We start from the raw sequence: 24498 nt of genomic DNA, 5'->3' as shown, positions 1-24498 counted from the left end.
TTTCCTTCAGTCTCAAGGCAGTATTCCTGAGACAGGGCAAGACCAGGTTGTATCTGCAGGATGCCCAGCTTCAAACTAAGAGCATTATCCTCTTTCCCCCTCTACACCAAATCCCACAATGCGGCTGAACACAAATCCACAATTCATCAGGAAAACATAGCACAGAAAAAACCCATTTCAGGTTCCCCTCTTCGCTCATTCAGAACAAGATCTCGCACATAGACACACAAATAAATGAATCTGAGCCTTGTGGGGTTTTAAAAGCAGAACACAGGTTTATTTACAATCAAGTTCTTACGGGCAGCTGAATAAATAAAAACTTTGGCCCATATACTCTAATTCCCCTCTGCAGAAAGTGTCTGAACAAAAGACTAGGTTAGAGACAGGCCTGCTATAGCAGCTGCCCCCTAATCCAGCCCCTCCAAAGAACACACTTCCTTAGTAAAACACTATCAGGAAAGAAGAAAATAAAGTGCAAATAAAAAGGCAATAAAACGCTGGTGGCTTGTCTTGAGGCCCAGACGATGTGGAAAGGTTTGGCTGGATAAAGTTATGCCAGGTAGCTCACACCCAGCCACATCGTGGTTTTGGATGCTTCAACAGGGACAGAGCCAAGACACTGCTCCCTAGCACAGAGAGGGCTCCAGCGCAAACGGGAATATTGCACATGTGCTCAAGAAGGGGGCAAGTGGCCTGGAATTGCCAGCACCAAAACAATGGATTCGGGATTTAACCCCACTGCTCCCCTGTGTTCTACTGACAGCCGCCAAGACAGGACGGATGAACAGAAAAAGGGACCAAACATCTATATTCTGGTACTGAAGTCACAGTATGACTACATTCCTTATCACAGCAGCACAACAGAAGTTGAACTTCTCTCTCCTCCTCAAACCCAGTAACCAAACTGCCTGCGGAATAAAAAGATTAAAAATCTCCTATTTTGTGATCCCCAAGCTGTTGAAGGGCATTTTAACAAAAGGGTGCAGAAGTCCTGAAGAACGGACCATTGCCTCAAGAACAGGTGAAACTGATACAAAGAGTTCACATGACAGTGCTGGAAAACCTGTGTCAGGATCCGAGCAGATCTGAATTGAGCTATCTGAAAGGCAGAGCTGCCAGAGCCGTGGGAGACTCTCTTTAAAAGCTGTTCCAACACTCCAGACTGCCTAGGAGCTGTCCACGTTTCAGTATCTTCTCACCCCATGCCTGAACTAGGCCACAAGAACAGAACACAGGAGACAGGACATGTATTAAGTCAGCATACACAGTAACTTCTTTCCAACATTTCCAACTCAGAAGTGCTATAGATACATTTGTGTGACAGGGTATTTGGCACAGCTGTCCGGTGAGGAATCCCGCTAAGTATCTTCAGCTCCACTTGGTGCATAGATACTGCATGTAAAGGCATGACTAAGTAGCATTCTCCATCCAGAACAGCTAGTCCCTTGCTGAGTCCGAGTGCCACAGTGCAGTTACGGCCATAAGAAGTCTCTGACTCAGGCTCCTTCTCCATTGCTTTAGAACTTTCCTCTGGAAAGTGAAGCCCATGCGCTTGTTAATATCCCAGCTCAGGATGGATCTGGGCTCGGATCTCCATTCTGTTCAGCCACGGACCAGCACCACCACACACAGAGGCGCTGGACACTCTGCCTTTCACCCTCCGTCCAGTCAAAATTCAGACCACAGGACAGCCTTGTTTCCTTTGTCCACACTGACCACATGGGCACCCGCTGGTGACCACGCGACTGCATTGATAGAAGAACTGAAATGGAAGCCAGGTACAAGTTTACAAAAGAGCCGAATTCCACAGCAGCACTTAACACTGGAATGAAATATTACAGTACTCTATCAAAGAAAAGCACTTTTTCAGCTCTCAAGAGACTCGGGCTTTTAATAAGCCTATGAGAGATACAGTTTCTTCAGAATATATTAAATGTACTTTATTAGAATTATCTCTCAGGTTAAGACTTTGAACAATAACAAACCTAACATTAACTCAATCTAGAGAATACTGCCATGTATCCACAAAGAATCTGCATATTAAAAATTCTCACACACAAATATAAGTTGTGAAGCTGTATGACTACAATTCTTTCATAGCTCAGCAAGATGCACAACCCAGATCCCCACTTTAGATTATATGGCCAGCTTCCCCTCACCTGTGATGCTTTGCAAGCGTCCTCTCCAATTTCCCAGTGAGCACATTCCAAACGTAGAGGGCACCATCAGCTGAACCAGCAGCCACATAGTTACCGTCAGGGCTATGAGATCAGAGAATGTGCAGAAGGCAGAGAACAATTTTCAAGTCAGCAGTTTATCAGCACACATCATCATTCCACCCGCAACTTCCTAAGCAAGCAACTCGGCAGTGAATAGTCTTTTAAGAGTTATGTGTTACCAGCTGCTAATGCTAAGAGGTGAAAGCACTTCGAAATCAGGAAGTTTCAAAGACATTGGATCACCATCTACAGATACACTGTCTTGACCAAGAGGTAACCTTGGGCAAATCACAAACTCTGCCCCACTTTTTCTAGCTGTAAGTGGGGACAATGCAGCCAAGCATCAGGAATCACTCACTTTTGCTGGGGAAAGATTTATCATGTATCTTGCTTATATCTGACCTTACCTGAACACAACTCTCGTCCAGTCAGAGCCACATTTGAATCCCTGGGCGCTGAAAAGTTAGAATCAGATAATTGTAAGTTAATTTACAAGAAGATGGACTTCCAGGTTCTCACTAAAGAGCATGGTAAGGATTTCTACATGGTTCGGAATAAGCTCCAGTATCCCTTTATCGCAACTGGCATTTCTCATACACCCTCCTCTCAATCGCCATATGAAGAAATTATTTCCTTTTGGCCAAAGACTTCTAAGCCAAGCTATCTTCTTTAAAGAGGTAAATTAAAAGATCCACCAGAGCAGATCTTTGCTGTTAGACTCTAGAGAACTTTGCTACCCATGTAGAAAAAAGTTAGGAGACTGCTCTCTCCATGGAGATAGTGAAAAACACTCCAACACTGAGGGCAATCCGCAATCCAAAGTTCTGAAATTAATAATGTTCTTGTGGAGAACACACTCACCTGAATGTCTGCTTGACAGCACTAACCCGCAGATCAATGATTTTTAGTAGATCATCACGGGAACAGGTCAAAAGCTCTGTTCGCTCTGAGTTCAGGTCCAGAGCTGTGATTCTTCCAAGCAGCTCCAGTTCTTTTACTATGCTTTCAGTCCTAAAAACAGAAAGAAAAAAGAGAGAAAGGAAAAAGAAAGAGTAAACCAGGGTCCAGAAGACAAACCACTGCATCAAAACTTTGACTTGTCCCAGTGTGGAAGAAGAGGAGAAAAAGGATTACTGTTTTATTCTCACATTTTGATTCTTTCCCAAGCTAAATTTCACTTTGTGGATAACATTGCCAGCCAACAGTTAGATACTACTTTCCTCAACTCCACCCTCTGAAAAACTAAGTAACATCTAAAATGGCAAGTCCTGACCAATGCAAAATATTTACAAGAAAGCAGACTGCCTTTTCAGAAAAGAAATGGCATCCCCCCCCCAAAAAAAAAATCCCGAACCCAAACCACTGAACAGTATAAAAGTAGTTACAAGAGTCTCTTTCAATGGCCTTCTGCAACTCTTACAACAGTCTCATTAGCTTCCAAGCTCAGGAAGAAGAGTGCCTTAGTTCAGATTATACTCAAACAGCAATCCCATAACCACTCCTACACTATAAACTCTCTTACAATAGTTTTACCTGATGTCCCAGAAACGAATTTTCTTATCAAAATGTCCACTCATTACACATTGCTCAGTACATACGATGTCATTGCAGCTAGATCCTGCAAACACTGTTTTTATACCTAAAAAGGATAAACCAATGGTGACACACTGAAATTTGTACTGTACAAACTGATGAAAACAGAAAGTAATCACTGTACCATACAGACACACATAGCGGCCACAGAGCAGTGTCCAAGGAGTGCCACAGGGTAGACAAACTCTGTCTTAGAATAATCCTGACTTAAGTCTTCAACAACCTCTCTGTCCTTCTCAAGCTCCTTTGCTGTAGCTAATATCCCTTTAAATGCTCCCATGACAGCTGCTTTACTTCCACTTCATATTTAGACAGCTATAATTTGCTACTGTTAAACAACATGAAAATGTCTCTTTGACCTGTGTTTGCAGTCCAGGTATCAAGGTAACCTTGAATCTCGATTTCTCTCAGTGCAAACAGGTTTAAGAGCCACCAACAGGAGAAAAAGCCAAGGAAATAAGGTGTTTCTCCCAAAGAGAAATCTGGGCCCTAGCATTTCCTTCATTTGAGATTTTGAAATTTTTGGTACATTTCCAAGAGACATTTCCATCCACCTCAGGGTTAAAAACTCTGACCTGGCTCCAAGTTTTTAGTGGAAGACTGAAATACCCACCCCCAGACTGGTAAACAAAGAACATTCACAGAACACAGCTGCTGTTAATGTAATAGCATTAACAGTGCTTCCTGCATACACATGAATTCTTATTCTTATTTCAGGTAGCAGGCAGAAAGAATCCGATTACTTGAATAACAACAGAAGATGGTATGGCTGCTAGTTTTTGCTTTTTTACACTAGCAAGAAGATGAAATAATCTGGCTGATGTCAGGCTTCCATTTACATTCAGTAGAAGCATAGAACATGGATGAAAGAGAGAAGTTAGGTTTCCTTACAAACTTTGCTGCGGAGGTCCCAGAGCTTGAGGGTCCGGTCATGACTCCCTGAAACAATGCGTGCATTGTCCAGCAAGAACTTGGCTGACAGAACTTTCCCGCTGTGACCTGTCAGGGTGTGCTGCGGACGAGAGATTTACATGGTAAAATTGCCCAGTCCCACTTGCTCCCTTTCCTCATAGCTTACTAGTTCTGCTATTTAACAACTCAAAGACAATCTTAAATCATAAGTTGCATTTCTACTGCATTGCTTGGAGAAAAAACAAAATCTATCACAGTTAAACAGAGATTAACACTGAACAGGAGTGTTAAGTACCACGGAGTTCAGCCTGAAGCTGGGAGACACAGGTCACCTTTGGCTGCAGTTTCTCTAGCTACTCGGGGAACCTGCAAGCTGTCTTCCTCAACACTCCTTACACCTACGTTTCATGGGCAGATGGCAACTGCAACACAGCCTTGCAGGAGCAATGAGGAGAAGGTGTTAAAGCATGCTGAAAATGGAAATTGTGCTTTCAGGTTTTTATAATGAGCTTCTCTCAAGGATACAACAGGGTATCTAGTCTCAACTGTTGTTACATCTTCAAGTCCGAAAGCTGGAGACAACCAGAGATTTCAGAAAAACTCCCTGCGGCAGTTTCTGTAACTGCAGGGGGAGGCTCTGTGGGGCTGAGAAGAATATGAACCACATTCACTTCAAATTGCTAAATATTTACATACTAAATCAAGAACAGATAATGAATGACTGAAGAATTGTGAAAAATGAGAGAGAAATCTTTGGTGTATAGTTAAGATTTTTTTTTTAAAAATACCCAAAGGACTATCAAATTACACAAAGCAATCTGGGCTTGGGAAATACAAAAGAAAAACCCTTAAGAATGGAAAGGAATGGGAGCGAAGTTTGGAAAAAACCAAACCTGATATACAACACAAACTCTGAAAGAACAAATCATCCCGTAAAGACCACCTTCTCTTAAGAAAGGACACAAACTCCAGAAAGGAGGATCTACACTTCCACTCTGCACCTCTCTTCTGCTCTTGCTGCACAGTCATTACGTACAGATATTCACATTTAAGTAGGGAGTTTGTGGCAAAATTTACCATGATTTCAGCTTTGCTGCCTCCTGCTCACGTGCAAGCCATGATAAATCCGTACCACACTCACACTCAAAACAAAGAATGCACTATTTTATCTCAGCGAACAGTGAATGCACTCACCCAAAACTGGTAGTCACCAAGGACACCAAAAAATTACAGGAAGATACTGTGAAGCCAGGTGGATGTTTGCAGAGATAACTAACTTTTTGTAGTGGGTAATCTATAGTCTGCTGAACTATTATTCACTATAATTCACATCCAATAGTAGGCTTTGCAGCCAAACAGAAGCTGCAAAAGAACTGATACTCTTCACTTTCCTAAATGAGACCTGACATCTCCACAGTGATAACTACTCAGTGAATTACAATGCAACTGTAGGTTATAACTAACATGTGAAATGTCAGAAGATTCAGAACATCAAAGTAGCATCTTCCTAAAATAAAAAGTTGAGGAAAAGCATATGTAGGAATGGCAATAAAAAACACCTCTTAGGGAGCTGAAAAGAAACTTTTCTTTTGATCAAAGGTGAATCCTTTAAACTAGAGCTAAGTGTTGGAGAAGAACGTGAGTACAAACGAGTTGAGAGGAGAGGAGGAATCTTTTAATAAGACATTGAGAATAAAGTCAAGCACTTTTAGGCTTGCTGCCTTTAACACCTAGGCAAAGGACTCCTTTTCAAGAATGCTGCTCCTGACTTCAAACAAACAAACAAAAAAATATCCCTCTGTGTCTTCTGCAAACCCTTCTTCATCAGCCCTCTCCTTGGATTGAGGCTAAAACAGAATCACACAATGACAGGGGTTGGAAGGGACCTCTGGAGATCATCCAGTCCAAGCCCCCGCCAGAGCAGGTTCCCCTAGAGCAGATTGCACAGGAATGCATCCAGGAGAGTCTGAGTATCTCCAGAGAAGGAGAGTCCACAATCTCTCTGGGCAGCTTGTTCCAGTGCTCTACCACCCTCAAAGTAAAAAGGTTCCTCGTCATGTTTAGATGGAACTTCCTATGAGCAAGTTTGTGCCCGTTACCTCTTGTCCTGTCACTGGGCAACCACTGAAAAAAGACTGGCCCCATCCTCCTGGCACCCACCCCTTCAGTATTTATAAGCATTAATAAGATCCCCCCTCAGTCTTCTCTTCTCCAGACTAAAAATTAGACTCAAGTCTCTCAGCCTTTCCTCTTAAGAAAGATGTCCCAGTCCCCTAATCATCTTCATAACCCTTTCCTGCACCCTCTCCAGCAGTTTCCTGTCCTTGAACCGGAGAGCCCAGACCTGGACACAGCACTCCAGACGCGGCCTCACCAGGGCAGAGTAGAGGGGGAGGATAACCTTCCTCGCCCTGCTAGCCACACTCTTCTTGATACACCCCAGGATGCCACTGGCCTTCTTGGCCCCAAGGGCACATTGCTGGCTCATGGCCATCCTGTTGTCCACCATGACTCCCAGGTCCCTTTCCACAGAGCTGCTCTCCAGCAGGTCAGCCCCCAACCTGTACTGATGCACGGGGTTATTCCACCCACTTGCCTTTGTTGAATTTCATAAGGGTTCTCTTTGCCCAACTCTCCAGCCTGTCCAGGTCACGCTGAATGGCAGCACAGCCTCCTGGTGTGTCAGCCACTGCCTCCCAGTTTTGTGTCATCAGCAAACTTGCTGAGGGCACACTCTATCCCTTCATCCAGGTCATTGATGAATATATTGGACAGGACTGGACCCAGTACTGACACCTGGGGAACACCACTTGTTACAGACCTCGTTACAGAACCACTATGCTAATTCCATTTTGGGTCGCTGTTCTGTTCCTCCTACTCTTCAGGATGCACATCATGGGGAGGTGAATGCAGTGCAGTTCAGCCCTGGCTCCCGGCTGAAGTGGAACCACACTGAAGTGGTTCTCCACAAACCTTAAGAAGCATTTAAGTTTCCACAGAGAGGGATGCAAAAGCGTACTGGATTTACATGGTAAGGTTTTGCTAGTGGGGGGGCTGTATTGTAAAAAATATGCATTAACTGGAGTTTCCTGCAAGGCTGTGCAGAGACCAAAACTGTATTTTAGGTCTTGCTGTGAAGACTGTTATGAGAAATAAAGATACTGTTAACAAAAAGAATTATTGAAAGTATCTGTAAATGCCCAACTTCCAAAATTGCCATGTCCCCATTAGACAAAACTGGAAATACAAGACAGAAACAGCCTGAGCGCTACTTTGCCTTCAAGAGACTCACCCGTAATCGATTGTCATCAACCGTCCAGATTCTGCTGGCAAAGTCATTTGAAGCTGCTAAGAGGTAAGAACCCTGTGAACACAAGATTAATTTAAAACTACTTCTGCAAGTCAATATGGAAATTAAACTCCAAAGTATTTCCAATAAATCATTAAAAACCATATTAGTGCTATATTGCCAAGGAAAACAAAAACGAACAAAACCAAAAACACAGTAGCATATACCAGTAAGGAAAGCTAGTGTAACAACTTTCAAAAAGGCTATGGCCTTTTCTTCTCATAAAAATGTGACAGTGATTTGTAGAACCATGACTAGAGATAAAAGGAATACCAATAACCAGACCAGAAAGGACATTCTCCTTTCCATTCTGCTGCAGTGAGGAAATGGGTTCTAGTTTACCCTCACCTGTTGTGACTTTTTCCCCCCTTTTTTGATTTTTCACAGGGGAAAAAGCCCTGCATCATCTACCCCCACTGCTTAGATAGGTCTCAGAGTGGAATTAGCCCAACTCTTGCAATTTTCATTACAATTCTAACATTTTAAACTAAGATTCCAGAACGTAAATCTGTCCAAGGAGAGATAAATTGACTTGTTCATGGCTTTAGGCTTAGGGCTCTTCCAAGTCATCCATGATGAAGAACGGACACAACAAGATTCATGCTTGCACTCCTGTCCATCTCAAAAGACTTTCCTGAATCCTTAAAGCCCATTAGCATCTCACCTCAGGCAGCTCTCACCTCAAATGTGTTCAAGCAGCTTGCCAAGATCAGAACTAGTTTCTCCTGCAGATTAACAGTGCCAGCAAATCTCTAATGAGCTGATCAGTGTCCAAAGGAAGGATCCTTTTGGGTGTGTATCAATAAAGTTTAGCACATAGAATCACCAAATGGAAGAAATTATGTCAGCTTTGGTCTACTGTCTACACAGTAAAGCATTGTGTTACGGGAGAGGTCTCAGCAGAAAAGTCATATCACATGTCCAGTTATAACAATCCAAGACCCCAAACTCCTTCAAGTAAGACTGTTGGATGCTGATCCCAGTCATGTCTCCAATACTTCGGGTTAACATGAACTGAACACATCACAAGCTGTCAGCAAACACTCTGCCAGCCACACCATTACTGTGCCATGACTGGTGAGAAACTGCTGGGAGAAGAGGTCATGGGAGTGCAAGTCTTAGGATAATCAGACCTTTTACTATTCATCACAGACCTCAGCAGAGCACTTACGGAAATAAACTTCACAGAAATAAAGCCTCAATGTATTTGCTTCTTTTGTGCTGTTATGTCAGCTTTATGGGGAAGCCAAAGACCAATTTCTTACTTTAGACAAAGCCTAGTGTATTTTATTGTCGTTTTGTCATAATAGCCCATAAACGGCCAATGTCTGAGCTGCACATCATCTTCTGAATTGTAAACCAAAGATAAGAATTACAGACTGCAGCATATCAAACAAAGATCTTTTGTACAATTTTTAACTATTTGCAGTTACTCTCATAACTATTTCAACTCATTTCTTAGGTAACTTTTCAAAGTGTTAGAATGGAAATTGATAGCAGAGCACAACATAATTCAATTAATTTATTCCCAATCACAAACAGTGGATATTGCACAGATACTCACAGCACTATCAAATTCTATGCTTGTAATCCCAGCGTTACTACCAGAGAGGGAACCTTTGGGCTCACACCTATCTGCACAGAGAAAGACAAACAAAACTTAAGCAATGGATTAGAACAGAAGCTGACACAAAGAGAACTGTAATATGAGTTTGTTTAGCATCCCGCCATACCCCAAAGCAAAAAAGTTTACCTCCCAAGACTTCCCAAAGCTTAACCCTCCGGTCCATGCCTCCTGTTGCTAGTAACCGGGAGCCAGGGCTGAACTGCACTGCGTTCACCTCCCCATCATGTGCATCCTGAAGAGTGGGAGGAACAGAACAGCCACCCAAAATGGAATTAGCATAGACCCAAAACCCCACAGATTAGAAAGCTATAGAACTTAAAGGTTATACAGAACCACAGCTGTAGATCTTTCAGCAGTGTATAGGAAACAAAGCCACAGACTGAAACTCTACTACAGCTGATGGTGTACAAACACAGCAAAAAGGCTGATCCTTATCTCAAGAAAAAAACAAAAGCACATAAAAAACACTAGAAAGGACTCAACAGTGATGATAAACTGCTAGAAGCCTTACAAGGCGTCACAAGTTTAGGTTTTGTAAGGTAAGGCTTTTAAGTTACACCAGAAAAAAATTAAGGAAAGGACAGGACAGAAAACAGTCACAGGTGATACACTGGTAGAAGGAAACTAACTTTTCATTTCTTCATCTAGAGCCAGCCATGGAACATGATCCAATCAGTTCATGCAACCACAGAACACTCAAGTCAGGCTTGAGTTAGGAAAGCCTGCTAGAAAACAGTATAACAGATTAACTGTGTTCATTTAGTGTATTGGTGATAACGCTACTATAATTGGTGATTAAGTAGTACCAGCACAGTTGTGACAGCACCTTCTCTCACAGAGAACTTGGGCTTAAGCTATGGTTCCTATCTGGGTGTGCAGTGACACCCCTGCTTTCTCACAGCTTAATATTTTGCAGCTTGAGTTAGCCACTTAATAGTGATTTTTAACCTTTTAAAACCTGAGAATTTTAAGATTTCTTCCTTTTTTTCCCCCGTTAATTTCACAGCTTTATACTACTTACCCACACAGTATTAGTACCACATTCTTAATTCATTTGCTGCATTCCTTTTTAAGTATTTTCAGTAACTGCTCTTTCAAAATCAGTTTTTCTGGAAACTTGTGTTTGTCTGGAACTTGTTGCTTGAACTTGGTCTGCCAGCTCATATTTGGGGGTCATCACACTTCAAATCTGATCTTTCTACAAGTGCAGAAGAGCCATTCAGAACAAAACTGGTCAAAGGTCTTGCCTAGAAACTATGCCTGAGGATGATGGCTGAAGTGACTACCTTCTCCTCCTTCCCACATCTGTTCTACTCATCTCTCCAGAAGGGAGCCCGGTCTGCTCCCTGTATCTGCCAAACCTCTGGCAAAGAGTCCTTGCATTCATCCCTGGAATGCTCTGCGGGAACTAGACATGTCCTCACACTCCACCTGAGCTCCAAACACAGGAGCTAAAACACAACACAGATCATCTGCAGAAGGAACATATGGATTCCCATGAACTGAGTAGTGACTTTTTCCTTCTAACACTGCAGTTCTAACCACACATCACACCTCCATACTGCCACAGTCTGACAGGCTTACGACTGCAGCTGTTCCTACTCCTACTGCAAGATGGGGAATTGGAATGGGGCAGCATGCCCCACGTTGCCAAGACTAGGGGTCAGCACAGTCTACTGTGGTTTGCCCCTCCATGTTGGGAAGACAGGCTGTGCTGACGTTACAGAAGATCAAGAGAAAGGTGAAAACAACATAGCCTCTCACATGGTTATTGAAAACCTCTCCTTGCAATACCTTTTATGATTAAATTAGCCAGGATTGTATCTGTTGATTAACTGTGCTTGCTGTACATAGCCAGAGGAGAGGGGTTGCAACACATACTGCAGCCATGAATACTTCCTCTGAGGCTCCCTATTCAAGCCAGCTCCAGGCTGTCACTTAAGTTATGACCATATTCTCACTTAAGGTAACATCGCTACTCCCTCCACCCCATGACATCCACTAGAGAAGATGGTAAGAAGGCAGGCTAGGAATACACAAGCCTCCATGCTGCAGTGAGCCACTCTGTTACTCTGGATGAAAAAAAAAAAATGTCATTTCATATCCGTGAAATATCCACACCCAGCACTGGAGTGCCTGAGAAAGCGCAAGAGGAATGTTCAAACAAGTAGCTGCGTTACAAGACAATTTACCACAATACCTTTCATTCAGAAGGCAATGCCCTTTGCAGAAATTTAAGTTTGGCCTTGGAAGGCCAAAACAACGCATAAAGGAGGTCTCAGCTTGAAAACTTTAGATCACACACAACAAATGAAGACACCCCACTACCACAAGCTCCTCTTAACCAGTTCTGTTGGATGACATTCAGTGCCACAACTCCCTTCACTGTGGAGAACTGGAACTGAATTAATCCCAAACTATCAGCAATCTCTTCATCAATCACAGCTCTACTATGGCATGACAGAACAGGGACTGCTGGGAGCCAAGTGGGTAATGGAGTGTAATTCCCCTGTGCCCTCAGACCTTTTACTAGTCATCATCGACCTCAGTAAGACAGACATCAAGCATATTGGCTCCGAGAAGCATTTGGGCTATGAATTGAAATGGGATGAACTATGCTACCAAATAAAGAATTCCTTCTTGTTTGGCAATGTTAATAGAAAGAGTTTCAGGAGATCAGTTCCCACACAGATAGCATTCACTTCCTCCAAAGACAGTAAAAAAGGAATGGTAAACCCGAGAATTTCTTCTATACTTACAAAGACACATATGGCAGTAGTGGGCACTCTCACTTCTTTACTGGCACCTGGATGTGGCTCCACATTATCCTGGGGAGCAGGGAACGAGGACAAAGAACGCCTCCTGAGATGAAACAAAGCAGAAATATTTTAAAACGAGAAGTGAACACTGTTTCTCTTGAGATTGTCCAGATCTGTACCTGTCACTCAACTACACTGTACAGCGATTAAAAAAATGGGGGAAGGAGTTCTTAACTTTCTGTTACCCCGTCTTTCAAAAATTACATTTTTCATATCACACTACATCCACTTGTGGCTTTAGATATTTCATAGTACACCAGTTAAGTTACCTGAACTGATTACTGACTTCATTTTGAAGCGGTCATTATTTTTTTTTAATAGAAAAGAGAAACATGGGAATGACTGCAGCTGAGTTCAGCTGGAGAGACTGCAACTCCATCATTACCTCTAGGGAGAATCAACATCATTGCAGCACGACATCCCAGGCAGCAAAATGCTCCACTCAAAAGCTTGGGCTGCACCACTTAAGCAAAGACCGTCCATCTAATGCAGAGCTTGACTTAGGAAGGACTGGCTCCACTCTGGACACTAAGCATAGAACCCAACGACTTATTTTAAATAACCCTATTAAAGGAGCAAAGTGCAGTGGAAAGTAAGAGCAAACCCCATGTATTCTCTCCACAAAGACAGGCTCATTGCCTCTCTAACTGTAGCCAGTTTCTAGCCAGTGTTAACAACATCTGAAATCTACTCAGGATAATGCGGCTGGGTTCCGTGTTACTTCAATGGAATACAATCACATGCTGGACTAAGAGCGGATAATGTTTTCACCTGGCAGCATCAGAAGATTGATGTCCCAAAAGGGGAGACTCAGACAGACTGGAGGGAAAGGTCAGAGGTCAGCACACGGCAAGATGGAAGAAACAGGAAGTTGAGGAGAACAAAAAAGAAAAAAAAGAAAGGCAGAAGCTAGAAGAAAGGCTGAAATTATTTGTTTGTATTCCCTGCATCACCAAGATTTTGGTGTACATTGAAACCAATATACAAAACAAAGAGGTGAAAGTGTTCTAACCTACCCAAAGATATTAGTGATAGAGTCCAGAAGGCCTCCAGCTGGCTGGGAGAGTCGCTTACTGAAGGAGGGGAGGACAGGTTTAAACCTCGTGAATAGCTTCTCCACATAAAGATCAATACAAACACATTTCATAGCAACAAGTCTCTGGAAAGACTCCCTCCCCTGCAGACCCAGTCCAAAGACAGAATACCAAAGGCAGGCATCAATTCAAAAGTCACCAGTAACTACAACTACAAGAATGTAATTTGTGAGTGAAGTTTCTTCAACTTCCCTCAACCTCCACCCTGTGAATTACTGGGTTTAGATATAACAGTCTGCCAAGCCTGAAGTTTCAATCAAATTAATCCATGCTCTCATGTAACTATCTCTTACTCTCCACTCACTGTTATTTTAGAGGAACAAAAAGATGCATTTAATCTAGGTGAAGATATTTTCAGCATTTCAGCTAAATCCAAAAACCCAGCTATTTGCAAAGTCACATTGATATCTTGTATAGTAACAAAGATATAACACAACAGGCACTGCAATACCCATTTTACTGTCTATTTTGTTTTTAAACTTTTAAGATTAGACCCAGATTTTTCAGACAGTAGGTTAATTTGTTTAAAATAGCAAAGGAAAAACAGAGCATATCTAGAGCATGGTAACAAAGAACACAGCACATGAGTTTTATACTGCTCTAGTGGAAGTACTAAACTGTATTCCAGCTAAAGGCAAGTAAAAAAAACTCAAAGTAACATTCCCAACATTGTACCAACTTTCATATCCCTTGTTCTTCCTCAATGACATGATACAAAAATCTCTCAGTCTACAAACCTGGATGTTCGGCTGACAGCTCGCACTGGAGAGGTCTCCTCAGCTGTGTCAGAGGTTTCATCTGCAAGCACTTCAATATCATCATCCCTGCTGAAATGAGAGAAAACACCTCATTTTCAACCAGCCAGAGCTTCCTCTGTAACCACCCACTGATGTATATGAACTGAATGGACGACACTGTTCCAGGGTCTGTCGGTGTCTGTGCCCCACCCGCACGTAGGTTTACTTAGCTGCAGTAACATGCAGGTAGATCCAGACAACACAAACACTGATCTAGCTGTCACTGCCAGAGATACTACATTCAACACACAATGTCTGAAAACACGTACATGTAGCACCTAAATTTCAGTTTTTTCCCTCCAGCTGCCAACTACACTCTTCACTGACATCAGGGGTTGATTTCCCCCCCCGACATACCTATGTTGACAGGTGTCGTCTCCAGATTCTCTTTACTACAGGCATTACATTTCAGCTTGCAGCACTACATACAGCATTATAAGCATTATCACATCTGAGCAAACCATTTCTACACAGTGAACTGTATTTGCTGGAAAAGTTACAGAACAGCAAAAACCATGAGTTATTGCAACCCCAAATATAGGGGATATCCTATTTTCACAGCACATTTTTTGCTGTTCCGAAACAAGGAAGTATTAAAAAAAAGCACAAGAGTTTGAATTTTCCTTCTTCATCCACACCAAAGACATCCAGGTATTTTCTGTACTGTTGTACTTCAGGTGCGGCTCCATTTAGTATGAGGGATGTTTTGGTGATGATAAAGTGTTGGTGTATGACTGAACAGAAGTGTGAGGTTCCAACACATACACCATAAATTAATCCAGCTAAACTACTCAGCTAATGCTAAAAGGTTTTTCCCCATTAGTCATCATGGGCTCTGACAGTCTGGTATTTTTTCCTTCAATGATGATTTTTCCTCCACTGCTGATTTTGCAGGACAAGCTATTTTTAAACACACTATCAACCTGATGCCATTTGACTGAACAGGAAGTTTAAATTCAGCATTTAAGTAGGAATGAACCAATTCCTGCCATCAGATAACACTCATCTGCAAAAGAATTGAAGAGGATGGGACCATTTTTAATCTCTCATTTCAGAATATAGCTGCACTTTAAGTTCTAAGATTTTGAAGAACATTATATATGAAAAGGCTATGGAAAATATATACTCTGATTGAAAGTATCAGGCTGATACTTTAATACAACACTATCAAGTTCTACTGATATCTCTTTTAAAATCTAAAGTTTGAGCTATTAAAATTGTATGTAGCAAAAGAACTTTTCACATTAACATATTTTTGAAGTGAATATAAACACCAGGGCACACTCCTTGAAATGCTGCAATTTCCCCCTTCAGTAAGCAGCACATTCATACAATACAAACCCTCTAAAATTACGAAATCAAAAAGAAGGAATCAAAAACATCTGTGAAGCAGAGGTTGAGTAATTTACAGAAGCAATTATTTTCTAGATTTTTTTTTTTTTTTAAACAGGCTTCTTTTTAGCTTCTCAGTGTCTCACAGCAAATTATTTATGAAACACTGAGACCACCATCCCCACCACAACAGGAAGTAAAATATTCAAGCTGTTGTGCTACAGCTACCTCTGAGCTCAGCTCTAAGATAGGAAGGTCTCGCTTTGGGTAATGGAGAGGAAGATGCTTAACAGGGAAAGTGGCCACAGACATTACACTTGTTTTCTCCTCTCAGTGTAACATTATTTATTGAAGAGTTTAATGTTCTACGATATTCCACGTGCGTTTACATCAAATAACACGGACAAAAGGGGTATCACTATTCTTACAAGCTGGGAAGACTAGCCTCTGGCTTGGGACTGTCCACTGGCCTGTGACACAGAGGTCACCAGTAATCTTGTCATGGAGAGTCACACCTCAATAAGCTAAGGGAATGGAAGCATTTAAACATTTCTTAAAAAATAAAAGGCAAAGCAAATTGTGCTAACTAGTTGTGTTGTTAACTGCAGTTTCAATTTTCCTTTCAAATGCTACAAGCTCTCTCATACTCCCCTTACACATGCCCTTCCTACCTACCCCAGATTTTTGCATGGGCCCTCTTCCAGATATATTGCTCCTATCATGTGCAAGGACATGCAGCACAGAGACCTACAAGAAAAACCCTGCACACTGCTCTGGCACTGTGCTCTGAAGACTGTCTTGGTGGTTTCCAATAACAATGCAGCAGGTGTAGTTTTTCTGGATTTGGCTGACACAAGTGCCAACAACCTTATCAACCTGGTGCAAAGCAACTATACTATCAACTGCCCACTTCAGTCAGCTGATGAAATACCACCCAGGAGTAAACACAGCAGCAAAAAGAACAAGAAACTAGAGATATTTATCTCTGGCTTGCCAGGAAAAGTAACTCCACATCTATCTATTTTTTTTCCTCACAGAATAAATCTCTCCCAGTATGGAAGAGATCAATATATTTTCACCCACCTTAACTCACTCAGTACCTGTTCCTACAGGAAATCCTTGAAGATATTTGTAGTCTAACACTTAAAAATGCAGGCATCTCTAGAGTATATTGTTTCATGATTGAAGAACTATTTTGAAGACCAAAGGCACCACGTAACAAATGTTTTTATGCTGAGATAAGAATATATATTCACCATACGAACCATTCTTAGGACTTTCAGTCCAAGCATCTATTTTTAGTCATAACAGAGCTCCTTCTTCTGGAAGTTCAAGTAGGGAGAGTTACTGTACATTTTTGACTTTACACCAAAGTTTAAATACTCCTCTACATCACCAAATTTAGAAATAACAAAGATACCGTTTATCATGCATCTGCATAAAACTGAAGCATGAAGTGATGAAGGAGACTCTATAAATCAAGACTGCTTACGGTTCAACAGGCAGGGGTTCTTTGGCAGCTTCTGCTAGCTCCTTCTGCAGCCTGGCTTGTCGTCTCCTAAGAAAAAGAAAGCAAGGTTATTTTAACAAAAACTTCCTTAATCCCATTCCAAAGGTTACCCTGCACAGTTTTGATGGGCTTCATAACATTTAAAAAAAAAATTAAAAAAATCAGACCACTGCCCTAATTTTATCCTGCTTTGAGATACTCATTGCAGGAGAGGCAGTTTTCTTACTGTGAGTAGCGAAGGGCAAGATCAATTGAGTGAGGCAATAAGGCAAAGTGTACCTACAGCCCTTTATGACCTATAGGAATGAGGATTTGCTTGGAGTGCAAGAAGTTGCAAAAATAATAATTATGTTAGTAAAGATAATACAAAACCACCAAGTACTATGAAACTTGTAGTATAGCTCTTAGTCTCCAAATATTGTTAGCTGGCAAGTAAGCTGAAGCAATTCAGAAGAATAAGAAAAATTATTATTTTGCAAGGAAAAAAAGTACAAACTTATTTTTGCAAGTTATACATAGTTCAGTCTCATGGCAGCTTCTCCTTTTAATAGAATACAAAACACACTTAAATTGGTTAAGTCAAAAAAAGGATAAAACTAGGAATAGTATCAAGATGCAATATGAACAAGAAAGTCCAAATCTAATACCAGCAAAAAATCCCAGTTTCTATCTGATTTATGATCTTTAGGCCATAGTTAAATATTGCTCAAGAAACAAAAGAACATGTTTTATTCATTTAAAAGACAGGAATGTTTTCACAAAGCATCCGTCTGTGTTAGCCAAAAGACGGAACACAAAGTTCTGGACTCTCATTGTGTTGTGCAAGAATACAGAGATCAAAACTAAATCTGGTTTTATCCCATGCCCTCATAAGTATTTAAAAATATATTGGGAAGTAGTTTATCAAATACAGGTCATCAATCTCACCTTGAATCCTTTTCATTTTCCGCATTCAAACGATTGGCTTCTTGTGCTTTCTCTGCCATCCAACGTGAGACCAGCTCCTGGTTGTCTTCAGTAGTTTTCCTCAGTTTCTCCTCCAAGGCATTGAAGGTGATCTGGAGAGCATCATATTCATCTTTCAGTGTCTGATTAGCTCGCTCAAGATCTTGCAGTTTGCTACGCAACTCCTGGCACTCTGTTTCCAGTTCAGAGATCTTTTGCAAATACTCTGCAATCCTGGAATGGCAACAAAATATACAAAACAATGAGGCTCTCCTTTGGGACCTATACCACCCACCATTGTGCTATTTGTACAATGCCTAACAAAAGAATTTTTAGCCCGTGGCTAAGACTCCTAGAGAATATTATAACACTAATAAGTAACTCAACCAGAAGTCTGGGTCTCATACCAACCACGCAGATGAAACAGTTCCTACTCACTTTGCTTCATTCATCTGCATCTCTTTGTCCTTCTGCTGCATTTGGTTATTCAGATCAATTACAGACTGGGCCAACTAGGGAGAGGAGAAAATGACATTACAAAAGGCAGGATGCCAGCTGGATAACACACACTGAGCAGTAACCAGCGAGAGTACGGACCAATCTAACATCACAAGCAGGAAGCATACCTTTCAGGTCTTCTTTCACTGCTTTCTATACAGATCTGTTTACTGCCCCTATCACACAGGTCTTTAAATCAAGGAATCTACTTTCAAATATGAGTTGTCAAAAAGTTATTGTCCTTTGATATCTCACTGCCTTCCCTCAAGAAGTTTCTTTAATAAATTCACAACAAACAGAATGCATATTAGGAAGAAATTTTATTCTTTAGAGTTGTGGAAAAATCAATACCGAAACGAAAAATTGCTGAGTAGGTAAACCAACACATGAGTACTAACAACGAAGCAACAAATCTTCCTGTTACAGCCAGGACAGCCATTACAGGAGACCTGTAGCTTCACATACGGTAAACACAGGTTTCATGAAGAGTTTTCCCACAAAGAAAGTTGCTGGTGGAGTCTCTGCAGTGCACAAGAAATAGAGGAGCAGAGGCCAACACTAATAAGCTGCTGCTGCCAGCTCACAGCTACCCAGTCAGTGAGCAGCAGCAATCCCCACAGCATGCAGAGCCTTGGCTGCCCAGCAAGAAGGAAGACTAAGTTTTGAGAAGAGTGCCTGCCTGGGTTAGATGGCTTAGGATACCAGGTTGGGGGGACAGAAGCAATTTTCACTGCTTTGACTAGTCAGTGCACACCTCCTGGAGAAAGCTGTCTCCTCTTTGAAAAGCTCAGAATTACTGACACTGGAGCTTCCCTACAACTCCAGTGAGGTGTGATCAAAGCAGCATGATAACGTTTTCCAGGTCACTCCCACCTTCTCCCTATAAAAGTCTGCAGTACCATTCAGGTACTAGCTCCTGGACTCATTCAATCCACTGCTGTGGTTTTTAAAAACCCAATTCCGCCCATGAAGCCTCCAAATCTTCCCATCAAAAAAAAAAAAAAAAAAAAAAAAAAAAAAAAAAAAAGCAGCTTTTCCTCTCTTCCAGGCCCAAGTCTCATAGCTTACAGGACTCCTGGGCTCCCTACTGCACCTAGACGGCAGAACCAGTACTCCCTTTTCAGTCTAACACCATGGCACTTTCAACCTTTGTTTGTGCTTGTTTATTTTGTCCACTCTATTATACCACTGGTCCTGCAAAGCGAGAGACAAATAAAACTACACACAGCCACCTATTCTCTCATTCATTCACAGTCTTTTCAATGTAAAACTAGTGGTCATGCGCAGCTCTAAACTGGATCAGTTCTTTCCTCCTCTAACAGAGTTAAAAATCTATTAATGAAACACAAAATTAAGCACTTTTAAAAAATCATGCTTTGCTCACAACATAACCTTTTATCTCCTGACTGTCAGGTTTAAAGACCAACCATCTCTGGTTTACTTTAATCATCAACATGGGAAGCTTAAAAAGGCTGTACATGAAATAAGGAAAAAATGGCGATGAATAAGCTTGGTAAAATTAAGGTCATGTTCACAAAGGGCCATGTACAAACCACACAGAACACGACAGGACTTTCTAACCTCGCCACGTTTCTTATGCAGCTCTGTCAGCTCCTCTTGATGCTTTATCTTCAGCTGTGCCAGTTCCTGCAGCTGAGCATCATTCCATGTGCCATCGTGTCCTGGACTGGAGTTTGAGAGAGAGGAAGAAGAAATGTCACAAACTAGAATTCAATTGCTCCTGTGCCTTTGACCACGTAGTCTCAGGACAAACTCCCTTGGATTGTCTATACTACATCAGAGATACAGGTAATTCATAACAGACTAACCCACAGCTAGCTCCCCCACAACACACTTCTCACCAACCAAAATGCCATTATATAGTACTGGAAAATTAAATTTACTGAGGACTCGATTCACCTTTTTGTACATTTCTAAAATAAAATCCAAACACAAATGAAAGATGACTAACCTTTCCTTTAATTTGCATGAAGACAACTGAATCTTAAAAATACACTCTCCAAATTCTGGAAGAATTACAAATATTTTACCACCTCAAATTTGTTTTGGAGGGAGCTGGTGGACCTTGAAGACACTAGACGTCTGGAGACAGCCTAATACAGGGCACAGAACCAAAGGCCAGGGAAGCAAGGGTGTATTCCTAGGCCCTTGGGTTTACAGTCCCAGGCATTACAAGTCGCTTCTCCATTGCCCCAACCATGTTCTAGCCTTATTGTGCAAAGGTTTTGGGGTGTTTTTTAACTGTGTTTTACAACAGAGTGGTACCGTGTCATAATCTGGAATTTCCACACACCGGAAGAACACACATATCACCCCCCAAACAACTATGATTGTAACGTTTATCACTCATGTCTTTGAAAGCACAGAGACAAGAACAGACGTCAGGTTTTTTAAAAGCATACACACACATATACATATCACACACAGACTTTGAGCAAGTTAGCAGCTATATTATAAATTACAGCTTTTAAAAATAATAATTTTAAGTTCATCACTATTATACCAGACAAACAGAACAAGCATCTGTTTCTGCAGTCATTCTGTGTTGTAACAGTCCGATGGGAAACATAATGTATTCAGAAGCTGAAAGGCCTTCCAGTGACATCAGTAACTTAATGCTCTTCTCAAAAAAGAAACAACAATGAAATAACACCTCACTGAACTAACGCTGGACTAGAAGACACTGCATTTCCAAAAAACTGTGTCCACGCAGACAGGAAGCCAAGACCTGTGGTAATATCCAACACATCCTATAACTCTGGCCATGCACACTTCTATAACCAGAACTAGATGCTCCTCCTTAGCCTTAAGGTAAGTAAAAGATTTTTTCCTCAGCTATCTAGGATTAGGTAATTCATTCTGTTTCAAAAAACTGTCATATACTGAGGACAGTATCAGAGTTCAGCTTAGTATTTACTTTGAAGATGCTGTTTCTGTGCATTTCTTCTCATCCTCATCTATTCCAGCCTTATCTCTTAGAGTAGGCATTCAACCAGAATCAGATTCCCATAAACTAAACATGGTTCAAGACAACTGCAGTCATCAGAAAGCTTTTGAGAACTTTCACACGGATGTTAACTCCAGCCTGCTGGCCAAACGCTGACGTTTTGCCTGCAATTCCTGTAAAATCAGGAGTTCTTCTTTCCTTACTAGGAATAGTACACAATAGCCTTAATTATATTTATTTGTTTTGTAACCCAATTAGACATGCATGAACAGTTTTGCGTTATATAGCAAAAAGAGCTTCAACACAGGAAGCAATTCCTACAGAAGTAGGGAATTCTGAACTACTGCCCTGCCTTTTCTTCAGTTACACCAAGAGCAGAACCCAACAGCCTTTACCTGCTGGGATTTACATGCTGTCCAGACAAAGGACACACTACTAGCATATTGGTTTGCTGTAGATTCAAATGCCAACAGAACAAGCAGCATGACCCCGCCTGCTGCAGTAGAGTGCTATTCCCAGATTAGAGGAAGTTTCCTGAAAAAAACCTGCTAAAAGCAGAGAGAAGACACGTTCTTTTCAGCATACAGTGCTTATTCAGGACTGACACTTCACGATCATTATTTTCTCCATTCTCCCCTTTTATGTGATAACACAGATTGAAAGAAACGAAGATATCAGTTTCTCCCTGCAACGCTTATAAGAGCGAACAATTTCAAGAGTCAGATAGTAATGGTTAGGAACTAACACCAGACAAACATTATAATTCTTACAAACAGATCAGAGGCAGAAGCTCATTCTAGTCCAACACCACACCTTGAGTTTGTGATAAATTAATTTCTGTCCAAAACTTGGTCAGATCTTTCTGCACTGTATACTGTAAACATGTTGTAACTTTATCACATGTTTAGAGTTAGTTATAATTTATTTCTAGCTCAACAGATTTCCCAATTTGTTTTATTCGAAGTTACTGTAGTAACCTATAAGTTGTTTACGTAATGCATCAAACAATGGTGTAGGTTACAGTGTGCATGACAGACAGCTGACTGACAGAAGAGGAATTTTAAATACCTGATCTCATGTCTGCTCTGCATGTCATATTTTTCTGCTTGAAGCTTATCAGCCAGCACCGCATGAAGGTCCGACTTCTCTAGTAGCTTGTTATCTGAAAGGGCAAAAAGTGCAATTAAGAAGATAACCAAAAAGCAAAACCAGATTCCCACCCTCTTCTTCTACCAGCTAAGATCTAGTATCTTTAATTATTCTGACAGAACCAAACATTATGTAAGCCTCCACCACATTAGTGTGCGCTCCTCTTTGATGTCAGCAGGCTAAGGCAGTATTCAGCTAAAACTCTTAAGAGTTCCTCATTAATCCAGATGCTGTGTGGGACTGGTCTTAGGAAAGTTTAATAGAGGCTGCTCAAGTGTATTGCTATCTGCTAAAACAGAAGGAGTTCAAAGTTCAAACTCTTTATAGCCCCTCAACTGATAGCAACAAGGAAAACAGATGTGCCAGAGAAGCGGTCACATCCAACACTGCACACAGCCCTGCCGAGGTTTGTTTGCTTCCCCCCCCCCAGTAACACACAGCACCTCAGTGTGTGAGCCAGCAGCGTTAGGTGTCCCCCCACTTCCCTTCGCTCCTGTCACAGCTGAGGCAGGAGAGGGATGGGCAAATAAGGGCTGGCGCCTGAATCACTCCAAGTTTTACAAAACATCGTGAACATGGTCAATAGCACTATTGTTCTCAATTCCACAAACATCTGAGTGGGAATCGGGCGGACAACGTAGACATTGAATCACTGTCCACAGTACAAACTCCGTTTAGCCTGTGAGGGAACAGTGAGAAGCCACTACTTATTTTCCTGAATAATGTAGAAGCCCCAACTTTCCTCAGTTTTAACAAACATCCCCCAAGCAGCCTTCCGAAAACGACACACGCGAGGCCACGGGGCATTTTACCGCCGCGTTTTTCCCACTTTCCGAGGAGGAGGGGGGAAGAAAAGCGCCTCTCGGCCCCGCCGCGGCCCACTTACACTGCCCGATGATCTCCTCGAAGGCCTGCCGCTGCAGCCGGTCCCGCCGCCGCAGCTCCGCCGCGATGTGCCGCTTCCAGGGCGGGAAGCCGGCGGCGCGCAGCCCCGACGCCATCTCCGCGGCGCGGCGGGAAGGGACAGCGGGGGCGAGCGCCGCCCGGGCCGCGGCCCGCGAAGGGCGACGGAGGGGAGGGGGACGCAGGCAGGAGCGCCGGGAGGCCGGTGCCGGCCCGCGGCGGGGCGAGCGCGGCGGCGAGGAGCGCCCTCTCAGAGCCGGGGTTCGACCGGCGCGGCCCGCAGCCGCCGCCCCACGCCCGCCATGGCGCTGCGGCCGCGCTCTGTCAGGGGCCCTCGCCCCTCAGCGGCGCACCGCAACGGCGACAGCGGCTGCCCCGCCACTGCCTGCCGCCGCCCTCCCGCCCGCCTCCGGCGCTGCGACCGCTACCACCACCACCCTTACCCCCGCGCCGGGCAGCGCCGAGGCGGGGTCGCACTGCAAGAGCGGAGTCGGCCTCCACCACTGGGCTAGCGGGCGGACACCCTTCTGAGGAGAGTGGGGGCCTCCCGCCGCGCCATTTTGTGTCCCCTCCCGGAAGCGCGTCCGTGCGCTGCCGCCATCTTGAGAGCGGCGAGCGCCGCTATCCAGCCCGTGCCGCCATCTTAGGAGGGCTCTACCCACCCCTTCAGAGGCGCATGCGCGTATCCCCGTCGCCCCTCGGGCGGCAGCAGTGCCGGCGGGAGCGGCCACCGCGCTGTGAGGGGGGGGGGGGGGCGCAGGCCGCGGGCTGTCCCCGGGGCCG

The 24498-nt window shown here is 42.8% G+C and overlaps 1 protein-coding gene and 2 non-coding genes across 8 annotated transcripts; all 3 read right to left on the bottom strand.

Moving 5' to 3' along the window:
- Nucleotides 1-260: 260 nt before the first annotated feature.
- Nucleotides 261-23813, bottom strand: ATG16L1 (autophagy related 16 like 1). 6 transcript variants are annotated; one of them, XM_059822962.1, is made up of 19 exons: nt 23699-23813; nt 22732-22825; nt 20277-20382; nt 18636-18709; nt 18180-18431; nt 17235-17300; nt 14351-14440; nt 13536-13592; nt 13291-13338; nt 12460-12562; nt 9827-9932; nt 9638-9708; nt 8017-8088; nt 4704-4824; nt 3753-3858; nt 3081-3230; nt 2627-2674; nt 2160-2261; nt 261-1762 (listed from the first exon to the last, which is right to left on the bottom strand). In XM_059822962.1, exons 1-19 carry the CDS (start codon nt 23811-23813, stop codon nt 1669-1671), a joined length of 1875 nt encoding a protein of 624 aa, XP_059678945.1. In that variant the 3' UTR covers nt 261-1668. The 6 variants fall into 6 exon arrangements, with proteins under 6 accessions (XP_059678945.1, XP_059678946.1, XP_059678947.1 ...); XM_059822963.1 differs by having other exon boundaries at nt 14351-14437; XM_059822964.1 differs by lacking the exon at nt 13291-13338 and having other exon boundaries at nt 14351-14437.
- LOC132317787 (small Cajal body-specific RNA 6) lies at nt 8966-9228 on the bottom strand. Its single transcript, XR_009484187.1, has one exon. It is a non-coding gene; the product is annotated as a small Cajal body-specific RNA 6 (non-coding RNA).
- Nucleotides 11975-12245, bottom strand: LOC132317785 (small Cajal body-specific RNA 6). The gene has a single exon (XR_009484186.1). It is a non-coding gene; the product is annotated as a small Cajal body-specific RNA 6 (non-coding RNA).
- Nucleotides 23814-24498: the final 685 nt, after the last annotated feature.

This window comes from Gavia stellata, chromosome 11 (genome assembly GCF_030936135.1).
Source record: "Gavia stellata isolate bGavSte3 chromosome 11, bGavSte3.hap2, whole genome shotgun sequence".
In the NCBI taxonomy this organism is placed as follows: Eukaryota; Metazoa; Chordata; class Aves; order Gaviiformes; family Gaviidae; genus Gavia; species Gavia stellata.
This window is presented reverse-complemented; position numbering and strand designations above follow the sequence as displayed.

Excerpts from the sequence above, each read along its gene's own strand:
- ATG16L1 (XM_059822962.1), bottom strand. The coding sequence starts at position 23,813 with ATGGCGTCGGGGCTGCGCGCCGCCGGCTTCCCGCCCTGGAAGCGGCAC. Across the intron at positions 18,710-20,276 it reads TGCATAAGAAACGTGGCGAG|TTGGCCCAGTCTGTAATTGA; the intron begins GTTAGAAAGTCC and ends TCCTCTCCCTAG. Across the intron at positions 4,825-8,016 it reads TTGATGACAATCGATTACGG|CACACCCTGACAGGTCACAG; the intron begins GTGAGTCTCTTG and ends TCTCGTCCGCAG.